Genomic DNA, 13306 nt, shown 5'->3' with positions numbered 1-13306 from the left:
CACCGAACATCTGTCCCTGAAGCATGAAATAACTGGATCAGGGGCAATGGTGTTTAACTTTTGCAACGCACAACTAAGCTTACAGTGAAGAGCTAGGCCATCCGCCAGCTCTACTAATAGAGAGTTACCAAGTCCCCGGTATTCTTCCCCATATCTTCACCCCGCGGAAAAAGGCTGGCTAGCTGCCTACTGGTAGTTCAAATGCGGCTGAAATAGGAAGAGGTGGGTACAACAAGCATCCTACCAAGCGCCAACGCCGCCTTCCGAGATGTCGCAATTCTTGGCGTTAATGACGTTCATGATACCATTCATCCTCACCAAAACCAAGCCCATGCTAAGACATGCCACCTCCTCGGCGCCGCACTCACAGTTCGCAATTGAATTTTGAACCATCTGGTAGACGACACCGACAGAAAGCAGTTTCAGAAGCAAAAGGGAAATACTCTGGGGTCAAAAACAAAGGTAACCAGCGGTACCGGAGATAGGCACCACTAGAGGAGCCAACCAGCTATCCTAGTTCCCCCACGCCGCCCCGGCGGCGCCTCAAAAGCCACATTTGTCTTCTCACTCAAGGCCAGGCCTTGCAAAACTCTGCGATGTAGTCGGCCCAGCCTTTCCAAGGCCTGGCCTTTGGTCTGCCAATACGTACCATCCCGCTCAACGCAAGCACGCCATGTGCGGGCGCTCTGGGGTGATGACGATGCTGCGTTGTGATTTGCGCGGAGCGACACCAGTGACACTCTGGCGCATGCCAAGTTGGGTTTGCCGTCTTGATGTACGCCCCTCCCACGAGGCTATCTCCAAATAAGGCACGTGTGATTCCGCCTCCGCCTAAGGTTTGTGTCGATACGGTGCTTCATCGGCATCAGCTCCCGGAGCATTCACAATCTTTGTCCCTGCCAGCAGCTCATAAATTTCATATAAGCTTGCATTCGTCTCATACCAGAAGTCAGAAGCACTTCCCTAGGAATCCTTCAAGGCCCTTCGACTCGGATTCTAACCTGGGACTTCCCCTACTACCGCGACAGAGCTTTAGTGGTCGCCGAGTGACTTGCTCGAGAATTTCAGCTCGTCGCTTATAACCAAGCCTTTCCTGAGTTCTGCTTACCCCTATCGTTCACGCGGCATCATGGCAACGGCTGGTCGCACGGCAGCCAAGGTGCTTGGGATCAATCTTGACTACCGGAAAGAGCCCGAGGTTTCTGGCGCAGCATCCATCTCGTCTGTCGAGACATGTGAGCATGAGGAATCCATATCAAAGTAGCTTACAGCTAATCAACGGTAGACGTCGAGCACGAACCAACCGCAGGAGAATGGCTCTCCCAATTCAAGCCGTCCGCAGGTGGCATCAAGCGCTATTTTAGAAGCCTCTTTCCGTTTCTGGACTGGATCTTTCACTACAACTTGACATGGCTTTTTGGCGATGTCGTTGCCGGTGTTACTGTTGGGTTCGTCGTTATTCCTCAGGGTATGGCCTACGCTCTATTGGCAAAGCTACCACCGGAGTACGGTCTCTATACCAGCTTCGTCGGTTTCATTCTCTACTGGGCTTTCGCTACTTCCAAGGACATCACAATCGGTACTGTGGCCGTGATGAGCACAATTGTCGGCAACATCGTGACCAAAATTCAGGAAAAAGATCCAGGAATTGATGCCGTGGACATTGCCAGAGCACTATCCGTTATTGCCGGTTCGGTCTTGCTCTTCCTTGGTCTTACTAGGCTTGGACGAATCGTGGAACTTATCCCATTGGTTGCTATTACGTCTTTCATGACGGGTGCCGCCATCTCAATTGGAGCTGGCCAAGTGCCTACGATGATGGGTATTTCTGGTGTCAACACCCGTGGAGCTACGTACCGTGTAATCATCGACACTCTCAAGGGTCTGGGTCGCACAAAGCTCGATGCTGCCATGGGACTCAGTGCCCTTGTAATGCTGTATTCCATTCGCTTCGTCTGCAACTTCATGTCAAGGAAGCAGCCATCAAAGCAAAAGCTTTGGTTCTTCGTAAGTAATGTGGTTCTGACACAAAGAAAAACGCTGACTCGTCCACTAGTTGGGCACACTGCGCATGGCTTTTGTCATCTTGCTCTATATCATGATTAGCTGGCTTGCCAACAAGGACATCAAAGGTGTCCACAAGAACGTCAAGCTGGCCAAATTCAAGATTTTAGGCCATGTCCCTCGCGGTTTCCAGCACGCCGGTGCTCCTAAGATGGATCAGAAGATTCTCTCATCCATTGCTTCGGATATTCCGGTAACTATTATTGTTTTGATCCTCGAACACATTGCCATTTCAAAATCGTTTGGTCGCATCAACAACTATGTCATTAACCGTAAGTAGCGTCCTTGAACTTTTGTCATTAGGAAGAAACTGACATACCTCTGCAGCATCGCAAGAACTCGTCGCCGTTGGTTTTACCAATGTCCTTGGACCATTTTTGGGTGCGTACCCTGCTACCGGCTCCTTCTCTCGTACCGCCATCAAGTCGAAAGCCGGTGTTCGTACTCCGTTGGCTGGTATCTTTACCGCCATCATCGTCCTCCTGGCGCTGTACGCTTTGACAGCTATGTTCTTCTATATTCCCTCGGCTACACTAGCAGCCATCATTATTCACGCTGTCGGTGATCTTATCACGCCTCCCAACGTCGTTTTCCAGTTTTGGGAAACTTCGCCCCTAGAAGTCATCATATTCTTTGCCGGTGTCTTTGTCACCATCTTCACCAACATTGAAAACGGAATTTACGTCACCATTGCTGCTTCTTTCGCGCTCTTGCTCTGGCGCCAACTATTCACACACGGTGCTCTCCTTGGCAGAGTCCAAATCTACCGCGCAACTCCGGACACAATCGCCCACAAAGAAGACGGAAACTTCGCACCCAGTTCGGAAACTTCTGTCCGAGAAGCCTTCATTCCAGTTAATCGCAAGGACGGGTCCAATCCGCTCGTAGGCATTGAAACACCGTACCCTGGTGTGCTCATCTACCGCTTCACCGAAGGCTTTACATACCTCAACCAACAAGGATACATGGACGAACTCGTGCACCATGCGCAAACCATTTCCCGACCCACAACACTGGATAAATACACCAAGATCGGTGACCGGCCCTGGAATGATCCTGGTAAGAATGCACCCCATGTAAACCCCCCTTACCCCATTTCAAATTACTAATTTCGCAACAATCAGGCCCACGACGCGGTGAACAAATCAACTACGACGACAACCGGCCCATTCTCCGTGCAATCATCCTCGATTTCAGCGCTGTCAACAACGTCGACGTAACCTCGATCCAGGGTCTTATTGACGTCCGCGCCCAGCTCGACCGCCACGCCGCACCCGAAACCGTCGAGTGGCATTTCGCCTCCATCAACAGCCGCTGGACCAAGCGCGCACTGACAACCGCGGGCTTCGGATACATTGACCGTGAGCGCTTTGCTTCACGCCAGCACTGGAATCCAGTCTACAGCTACGCCCCGCTTGAGACTCCAGAAGTCAAACTGCATGACCCTGAGGCGCAAGACGATATCCACGTTGTGAATGGCAACAGAAGATTACCGAATGGCAAGGTCACGACTGTCCACGGACAGAATAGACCATTCTTCCATATTGATGTTGCGGCGGCGGTGGAGAGCGCGATTGCGGGTATAGTTGCTAAGCAGCAAGGGAGCTCGGGAAGCCAACCTGAAGTCGGAGAGGCGGAATTCACGACAAAGCAGGAATAAGTTAGATTCTTTTTTTTTGTGCTTAATTAGAAATACTTATGATTTTTCGGTGTGATATTCTTTCACCGTCTTTCCCTTCAACTCTTTGATCTCTTCCTCTTTTTTTGACTTTTTATATATCAATCACATGTCACTATCCCTTTTGAACATTTGCCTAGATTAAGCTTGGAAAGGGGAGGGAGACCTGGCTCCTTGGTTCATCTGCTGTTGCACACATTCCTCAAATGTGTGCCATGCGTTTGTACATACGCACACCAGAAAAATGGTCAAGGAGAGCAAGATACCGGAGCCCCGGAGCCCTGGACGTGGGGTCGACAGCGCAAAGTACAGCTGGGCAAAAAGACGTTGGCATGCAACCATGGCGTTGTTGAGGAATCCATGTGGGCACAAAAGACGGAACGGACGGCTAGTGGGCCGTTGGCAAAAATAAAAGAAGTGGGGAAAAAGAAGTGACGGAATGCATTTCTCCCAAGATGAGATGTAAGAATGGGCCGTTGGAAGAAGAAAAATGGAGAGTTCAGGGGGGGTTACTCGAGATAATGTGGGCATGGGATTTCACTCGGCGAAGGCTGGTGCCAAGCGGAAGTAGTAGTTGGGTGACTGGTACAGAGGTAAGTAGTACGTAGTTTTTACTAGTACTACGAGCACCAAGAAAACATCAACAAATGACCTAGTGGAAAAAAAGAAAAAAGTCGCAAGAGATGCAGGGTCAACTTGCACCATGCTTCGGACGATTGATTGCGCATGTACTCACGTAAGCCGTTCCGTTCCCAAGAAAGTCATGTATATGCGTGTGCGTGTGCGTGCGAGAGAGCACATGATGAGCCATTTGCCATAGTACTAGTATACGGAGACTGCCCGACACTCCGAAGCGACCGCCCAAAGGATCATGACTTGATAAATTAAAAACTTTGGAACACGGGCCAATCAGCTTTTTTGTTCATCCCTGACCGAGGTTCTCTTAGTCGGGGCCGTGGGCCGTAGAAATCCTTGCTAGGAAAGGCACACTGGGTATGACTCTGAAACAGCGCTAACACAGCGGAATGCATGCTTCCATTGCCGTTTACGTCGCTGGGGAGTATCCTGCTCAGGTATGATCTGACCATGGAGCAGCGCATTAATTGTCGGCAACGTTGTTGCTTTTGCACGGGCATAGCATAAATGGCGATGAAACATCATGCCTGGACGTTACTTCAACACGTGGGTTCGTGTATGCACCCCGCGTCTCGTGCGTATTGCTAAAGGGTCGCTTTTCCAAATCTCCGGACGCCAGTCATCGTTCCGAGTGGTTACCGCATCCCGGCAGTTGATCGGCATGCGAGGCGGCCGCAGTATTGCCGGCGATATGAAAATCCAATCTACTCTACCATAGCCATGTGAAAAGTGTGCTTGCTATCCACGTCTATAACAACATGACCAAAGAACTGGCGGCTTGGGAAGTGGATCCGAACAGTGATTTCGAGTAAGCTCATTTTCGCTGCCCACCCATTGTGTATGTGAATCAAAATGATTGGGTGATGAGGTATTGCGCTGGGCAGGTTCCCACCCCGGAGGCTGACTGCATTGGGTCGTCGGCTGAAGTAAAGAGTAGATTGTAGACTCTTCAGATACGGAGAAGATTTGACAGCGCAGCCAAACAACGGAATCCATCTGGGCAGAGGGTGTGGGGATGGAAGTCTAGAAACCTTCCATCGTAACAATAACGTTGGGTAGTATCAGAGTATATATATGCGTCTTGGAAGCACATTTGATCATCCATCAACTTGCCAAGTATCTTCGAAAAGACTACCAATCTCGCCCATCATGGTATCTCTTAAGCAATTCACCCTTCTCGCCCTCACCACTGGCCTCGCCACGGTTGCTGCTCAGTCCACAGGAAAGACGACACGTTACTGGGACTGCTGCAAAGGCTCCTGCGCATGGGAGGGCAAAGCCAGTGTCACCCAACCTCTCAGGACGTGTGACAAGAACGACAACCCCATTAGCGATCTGATGGCGAAGAACGGATGCGAGAGCGGTGGCACTGCGTTCATGTGCACTAACCAGACGCCATGGGCAGTCAACGACAGCCTTGCATATGGCTTTGCTGCTGTGAAGCTGGCCGGCAAGTCTGAGCGTGATTCATGCTGTGCTTGTTATGAGTGAGTACATGGACAAGATTGGGTTTGAACAAAGGCGACTAATAGGCAATGTTCAGGTTGACCTTCACGTCGGGCCCTGTCGTGGGCCAGAAGATGATTGTGCAATCCACCAACACGGGTGGGGACCTTGGAGACAACCACTTTGATATTGCTATGCCAGGTGGTGGTGTAGGCATCTTTAACGGCTGTACTGCACAGTTTGGCGCGCCATCCACGGGATGGGGTCAACAATACGGTGGCATCTCGAATCGTTCTGAATGTGACAACTTTCCCGAGAAGCTCAAGGCAGGGTGCAAGTGGAGATTTGACTGGTTTAAGAACGCCGACAATCCGACCATCAGTTTCAAGGAGGTGACTTGCCCTGGTGAGTTGACAAACAGGACTGGCTGTATCCGGGTGTAGAGAAGGGGGGAAGAAGAATAGGAGTTCCGCTTGTGATACATGATCAGCACAAAGCAGGCAAGGTGTACATACGCACACACGCAATGACGAAGCTGCGACAAACCACGGCGAAGTGTCCGCAGCGTGAGGCATTATAGTCAAATAAGTTCAGATCATCGTCATCAGCCTTTTAGAGAAAATGCTTGACTTTGTGACACAGCAGAATTGTAGTTAGGGAGAAAGTGATGCCGGACCGAGCCTACACCGCCCGGAGAGGGGAAGATTGCAGCTTGACCATGACGTGAGTAGTAGACCGTGGACACTGGTCATGGACAGGTACGAGTGTGTAGATAGGCTAAAAGAGAGGGGTAGAAGGAGGGAGTGGGGATAGGGAGGGGCCCAAAAGGGAAGCATGGAGAAGCCAAGGAGCTGTGTCGAGCAAGCAGTCGTGTCAAGCGGAGCCAAGGGCGGCATGCGTACAACGGCGAGGTGGGCAGGACGTACCCGTTTGGGCGACGCGCGTTCATTTTGAGCAGATGCTGATCAGCGGTGGGAGGCGAGGTGGATAAGATGAGGCGGTTGGCTAAGGGCAGAGAGCGGCTCCGGCAAGACGTTTTGCCCGACTGGGGGAAGGTGAAACAAAAATGACGCAGGGCATCTCGCAACTCGCCAGTTCTCCGGGCCTGCCCGGGCCAACCAGGTGCGCTGTGCCGAGTCTTTGCCTGAAGTGCCCGCCAACAGAAACTCTCTGTAAGCATACTAACGACGACTGTCCTCACACACACACCACGGCATGTGAGAATATGGTATCCACCCCACACTCGCCCATCCCATTCACTCCAGCCACAGCCTCCCGCCCCGTTTCAGACGCCCTCTTGATCGCCGCCGTCGCTGCGAATAGTAAGCACGCAGCTGCACAAGGTCCTTGACCGTCATGTTGATCTCACTTGCACGGCATGACACGAGGTCACGGAGCCGGCGCAAAACTGAACCCACAGCACAGGCATGGATCGCCACGCCGCCTCGGACCCTTGGGCTCATGATTTTGACAGAGGCCGACGATCTTCGCCGCTGCTCCGCCGCTCGTGAAGATACATGTCCTCCCTGAAACCCATCTTCTTTTCTTATTCACGCCCACTGCTGCAAAAAAAGACTCCTCTCGCCCCCCGCCTCCTACCCAACCTGCCCGCGTCTCATGGCTGCGGCCACGCTCCTCTATTCTCCATCAGCCTACCGTCCTTACAAATACTCTCATTTACTAATCCGCGTTTGTGCTTCAGCCTGGTGCTGCACTCTCCATCGCTAAACCAACATGCCTCACCGCAACCTCATCTGCCGCCTTCTCTTTTGCGCCATAGTTTCTGTATCTGTCCTTAATATATTCACAAAGGCCTCCACACCCCGCTTGCACCATCCTGCAAAGGCCTCATCACACCACGATTCGTCCGACATTTTCTGCCCTCAATCCCCGCTCGCCAAGGACGTCCTGGTGGTACTACGAACTGGTGCCACAGAGTCCCTTGAAAAGGTACCGGTGCACTTCCGGACCACGTTGCAATGTGTGCCCCACTATGTCATCCACTCGGATCTAGACGAAGAGATTGAGGGCCACGCTGTCCACGACGTCTTGAAGGGCGTCAGTGACAAGACCAAGCAAGAAAGCGACGACTTCAAGCTATACCATCAGCTGCAAAAGCATGGAAGGCGTGGAGTACCACAACAGCAGGTCATGACGTCGTTGTCTGGTTCCTCGCAGGGTGATTACATGCGTACCGACAACGCCGGATGGCAGCTGGACAAGTGGAAGTTCTTGCCCATGATTGACCAGGCCATCAAGGAGAAGCCTGACGCCAAGTGGTATGTCTTCATCGAGACCGACACATACCTGGGCTGGAACAACCTCCTCGAGTACCTCTCCAACTTCGACGACAGCAAGCCCTACTACATTGGCAAACACCTCTACATCAACCAAGTCGAGTTCGCATACGGCGGCGCTGGCTTTGCCCTGTCCAACCCGGCCATCATGAAGGTTTCCGAACAGCGATCCCAGCACCTAGAGGAATACGAAGAGTTTACCAAGACACACTGGGTCGGAGACTGTGGACTGGGCAAGGTTTTTGAAGACAGCAAGATTCCACTCCACCGCGCATTCCCGCACTTCCAGGGCGATTCACCAGCTACCCTCAACCCCGCCACATCCAAGATCGACCGCGACCTATGGTGTTACCCTACCATCACCTACCACCACGTCTCACCTGCCGAGATTGAAGAGCTTTGGGAGTTTGAACAGGACTGGTACAAGCGACATCAAATCCTTCTACGTCATCGAGATATCTTCACGGAGCTGGTCCGGTCCAAGATTGACACGTCAGTATTGGAATGGGACAACATGTCTGCGGACAGGGAATACAACGCCCATGACCATTCCGGTGCAGCAAATCAACTCGAAAGAAACGCATGGAAATCGTTTGAGCACTGCCGCGAACTTTGCGAAGAGCAGACCGACTGCATGCAGTTTTCTTTTGACGCCGGCAGCTGTGCCATTTCGACCACATTCAAGTTGGGCTATGCCAAGCCCTCGGGAAGAATAAAGAGTGGATGGATGCTCGATCGGGTCGACGACCTGTTCCGTCAGCTTGAAGACCGCTGCGGCTTGAGAGATTGGTTTGCGCCCCATGAAAGCGCATCCAACACCGAGCTCAAGCCGAAGCGGATGATGAGACGGAAGGTCTAAACTTTCGCTACCACTTCCCCTTCACCTACAACGTCAGCGTCAACATTAACGAATTTCTTTTCTACTGTAATTGCACAAAGTCATGATACCCCCCATCCAACATAGACACTCGCTACACGGTTTACTCCTACCAATCCATCCTACCAGCCGCTGGGTTACACACTTGTATATAGAATAGTCACAACAAGAGCCGCACTGCGCGAGCCCCTCCGAATCCAAGGAATTAATTTAATCACAAGAAACTAAATATAACAATCAGCACTCGACACAGGTCATCCTGCCGACGCCACTTCGTGAAGCTTATATAAATAGATGTTGTGTCAAAGCACCCAACTTTTATACCTTGGGGAATTACGTACATGGAGCTAGTAGCACGGATTACAATGCAACATCTTACACAATCATTTCTTTTGTCAAGAGCGAGAATAAAAGACGAGTATGATCAAGCATACAAGTATATGATTTCCTCACTTCCTACACATAAAAATCCTTCCCCCTTTTCCATCACCGACACTACATCTTCTTGTTCACCAGCCCCACAAGACAGACAAAAGAGATGGAAAAAAAGGGGGGGTGAGGGGATAAAATATTCTGGTTAGATATTTATACTGGTAATCGACTCTCCAATATACTCCTAAATCTATTCTTCATATAAGAAACATGCACACATGCAAACTACTACACACTCGCAAACATTAGAAAAGAAAAACTGGCGACGACTGCGAAGCAGGACGTCTGAGTACAAGTACAGAACCAAGAAGAAAAAAAAAATCAAAAGCGCTGGTGAAAATGCTTTCGCTCGCTCGCTCAAATGTAAAAACCACAGACGACACCACCCTTTGTCCCGACTAACGTACGTTCTTCTCTTTACTACATATATGCTTTCAAAAGTGTGTGTACGCGCTAAAAACTTTGCAAAGAAAAAGGGAAGAGGGGAGGGATGGGAGTGAGAGAGGTTGTGTTAATTAATGCCATTGAGGCCGTGTAAGCTCGGAGTAAAGAGGTGATGAAAACAGAACAAGATGAAGACGAAAAAACGCTCAAGGCCAGCAAAGGAAGTCCCATCCTCGGAAGCTCAGCCGCTGCTTTCTTTATAATGCAATAGCTGTAGCCGTGCTATCGTGCTTGTGATCGACAGCAAGATTATCCGTGCTATCGGCATAAGCCAGGAGGGCTTTTGCGTCATCGAGACCCGAAATAGCAAGGCCCTTTTCGTCTTCTTCGTGGATCGTGCTTTCCTGCAGACTTTCTTTCGAGTATTCGCTCTTGCGCTCAGAATCCGCCATGCTGCCTTCGGCGTCCTCGTCCATTAGGTTCGGGGGACGCTGGCGCATCGCACGCGCCTTTTCGAGCGAAATCGTCTTTTGTTGGTAAGTCGTTGTAAAGGGGAGCGCCTCGTCGCGGTCGATTGTCGCTTTCATTAACGCGGCCATCCATAATCGTCCCATTGCCAGGCTGTCCACTGCGAAATAATGTACGATTGGCTTGGTGAATTGGACGCCTTTTTGCAGACCTGCACGAGGCGGTACCAACTTGAAGATGAACATGCCCGACATATCTGCCTCGATGCCTGGAATTCCCTTGGCGCTATCTGTTGATGCCGCAGTTTGGATGGTGGCATTTTGTGGTGAAGTTGGAGAGGAGGCAGCGCCAGTCAATGACGCGTGCAGTCCAGTCATGCGCTCGTCATTGGCCGGTAATACACGATGTGATGATATGTCGATGAGGCCCTTCTCTTCGGTATCGTTTTCTGTGTAGTAGTAGGCAAGGCGTCGGCCACGCAACACAAATAGACGCGTCTTCCACGTCGTCATCAGGCTTGACGACTTCTTCTTCATCCACCCACTATAATCACAGTTTTCCATAGCCTGCTGAGGAGTGATTTGCTGACGGCCTTTGAGGTAGGCGCTGGTGCCGTGTTTCTTGGTCTTTTTCCGCGCTTCCTTTGTGCTGGCGGCGGAACTGCTGGTCATCCGTCTGTTTGGATCCGCCTTGTCAAGCTCAATACTCTTGGACATGGAGTTACCAGACGGCGTACTTGAGCCTGTCCGGGAAGGTGACTGCATTGGAGAATCTTTGTGTGGCGAAGACACATCTGCGGCGCTTGCGTTTGCCTTTTCCCCACCGGTGATGGCGTCCGATATAGCCCGCAAGCCCCTGGATTGCGACCCCTTTCGACTGCTGAAAAATGATCGCGTATGCGATTGCGCAGCAGGAGATGGTGATGCGCGACCAGTGCTTGATGTTTCACTGCCAGGAACGTGCGGAGAATTCGCAATAGCATCGATGCTGTGCGAGTCGTATGTGAGTTTGGTGACTGTTGGGTGCATGTCCGTTTGTGGCTTGAGTGGTCGCACAAAGTCAAATGCACTCGAGCTGCGGTCGCTCTTAATACTAGTGCCATAGTACTGCTTCGCAGCAACCGAGATGGGGCTTGCCGAGCGGAAAGCAGAGTCTGCACTACCAATTCTGCTGTGTCGTCGCCCGTATGATATCCGTCGTCCGGCCTCAGTGCTGTAGCTGGCGTTCCGAGAGTGGCTAGGGCTTTCTCGCTTGCGCAAAACATTTCTGTTCTTCCGGTTGTCGACCTCTCCACCAGAAAAGTAGCCCCTATCAATGTCCGCAGGGGCTAGGCCAGGCTCCGCGGTGTCAAAAGAGGTTCCGTTTATACTCGAGCCATGCGTGTGATGCGAGGAGGACGGGCGATTGAGTTCTTGCACCGGCTTCTGAGGGGAACCCATTGTCCAGTTGCGATCGAAAGACGGCGTTTTCCTATGGGGGTTGGCCGATGCAGGCGTCTTGATCATTCCTGCTGTACTAGGCGTCGAGGGCACTTGGTTGTAGTCGACAGAAGAATGGCGTCTGTTGTGGTTCATACTTCGGACGGACGCAGCAGAAGGGCGGATGGACGACCCAATGGGGGGCGAAGCGGGTGTGTGCTGAATTAGTGGGGATGTAGCGTCGTGAGCGGACGACGGACCTGCCGAGGATGCAGCTCGCGGAATATGCTGGCGGCTCGTGCTGCCACGCGAGCTAATGCTATCTCTAAGCGTCGGTATGCGTGGGAGGACGGCGCCTGTGGACGCTGCTCGGTTACGTCCACCATCGACTGGGAATTCGTCGTGACCTTCGAGCGAGGGCAGGGCCAGGGAGTCTTTGGCGATTTCCTTTGCGCTCTTGACTTCAGATTGCAGCGCATTGATCTTCATCCAGGTGCGCAGCCTTGGGCCCATTGGGCCCAGATCAAACTCTTGCATGAAGATAAAGTTGCGATCCACGCCCAACAACGCCTCACCGTCGATCTCTTGGTCCTTGAAGACTTGGCAGTGCTTCTTCTCTACGCCCACTTCTTCCAGGTACTCGGCTACGCGGGCGGGCGACCATGTCTTGACCTCTTCCTCGGTGTGCCAATTTTGCTCTTCTTCGTCAGTTTCCTGGCCATTGATGTACGAGAGGCGATGGTGGCTGCTGTACTCGCTTTCCGAGTCTGCGGATCGTATTTCCTTGGTCGTGGAGTTGAGTCTTGGGGTGTTCATACCGGTAATGTGCTCGTCAATTACGCTCAGCGTCTCGTGCATGACTGGGCTTCCTATCGTTTCTTCGTCGGTCGGTGCCTCTCCACTTAAGGTCATGCTGATGCTCCGGGGAGCGCCTTGAGCCGATGATCTCCGCATAGTCTCTGGTCCTTGGGCAATATTGAGGGGCTCTGTCGGGGGAGATTTCAAGGGCGAGGGGGCACTGGACGATGGTGAGGGCTCTGAGATTGCGGTACCGGGTGGGCCCGATGCGTCTGACGGCGGACCAGACAGCTGCGAAGGGTTGCGCGAGAGCATGGTGGGGATGGGTGTGGGCTTGGGGGCAGGTCGTGTATAGACTGTTGTTGTGATTAGGGATAGTTTGTCATAACAGCATGAAATATGCTATTCGCTGGGGTTTCCATGCGACCAGGACGTACCTTCGGGAAACAGGCCATTTTCGCCCGTTTCAGTGTTCTTGCCCAGGAACCAGCCATCGCCAAAATCATCATCGCGTTCAATGAGTTCAATGCGGTCTCCGCGCCTGAGGCTCAGCTCGTCGGGGCTGCGGGCAACGAACTCGTCTGCGGCGGCGTGTTAGCAGTGGTGACGGGAGAAGCATGGGGATTGTGAGTGACGTACGGACTACGACAAGAGTGTCGCCGGGCCGGCAGCCCTCGGTGTGGGAGCGTTGGGCCATGGTGGTGGTAGCAGCAGCAGCTCAGCGGCGGCTCAACAGATGTTGAGGCTGCGTGGGAGAGGGGCGTGGGTATGGGCGTGGGCGTGGGTAGTGCGGCGCAAAAGGCAGGAT

The 13306-nt window shown here is 52.2% G+C and overlaps 4 protein-coding genes across 4 annotated transcripts; 3 read left to right on the top strand and 1 right to left on the bottom strand.

Moving 5' to 3' along the window:
- Window positions 1-1129: 1129 nt before the first annotated feature.
- Window positions 1130-3724, top strand: COCCADRAFT_6611 (uncharacterized protein; the record flags this gene model as incomplete). The annotated part of the gene is made up of 5 exons (XM_007715988.1): window positions 1130-1235; window positions 1286-2007; window positions 2057-2336; window positions 2392-3123; window positions 3189-3724. The coding sequence occupies 5 exons, from the start codon at window positions 1130-1132 to the stop codon at window positions 3722-3724; spliced, it is 2376 nt and encodes a 791-aa protein (XP_007714178.1).
- Window positions 3725-5527: 1803 nt separating this feature from the next.
- Window positions 5528-6267, top strand: COCCADRAFT_6610 (glycoside hydrolase family 45 protein; the record flags this gene model as incomplete). Its single annotated transcript, XM_007715987.1, has 2 exons — window positions 5528-5865; window positions 5922-6267. 2 exons carry the CDS (start codon window positions 5528-5530, stop codon window positions 6265-6267), a joined length of 684 nt encoding a protein of 227 aa, XP_007714177.1.
- Window positions 6268-7558: 1291 nt separating this feature from the next.
- On the top strand, window positions 7559-8980 carry COCCADRAFT_101097 (glycosyltransferase family 31 protein; the record flags this gene model as incomplete). The annotated part of the gene is made up of 1 exon (XM_007716009.1): window positions 7559-8980. The coding sequence occupies one exon, from the start codon at window positions 7559-7561 to the stop codon at window positions 8978-8980; it is 1422 nt and encodes a 473-aa protein (XP_007714199.1).
- A 1091-nt stretch (window positions 8981-10071) lies between these two features.
- COCCADRAFT_101054 (uncharacterized protein) lies at window positions 10072-13195 on the bottom strand (the record flags this gene model as incomplete). Its single annotated transcript, XM_007716008.1, has 3 exons — window positions 10072-12854; window positions 12936-13079; window positions 13138-13195. 3 exons carry the CDS (start codon window positions 13193-13195, stop codon window positions 10072-10074), a joined length of 2985 nt encoding a protein of 994 aa, XP_007714198.1.
- Window positions 13196-13306: the final 111 nt, after the last annotated feature.

Source organism: Bipolaris zeicola, assembly GCF_000523435.1.
Source record: "Bipolaris zeicola 26-R-13 unplaced genomic scaffold scaffold_123, whole genome shotgun sequence".
Taxonomy (NCBI): domain Eukaryota; kingdom Fungi; phylum Ascomycota; class Dothideomycetes; order Pleosporales; family Pleosporaceae; genus Bipolaris; species Bipolaris zeicola.
Note: the sequence above shows the minus strand (reverse complement) of the source record. Positions and strands in the feature narration are given on the sequence as shown.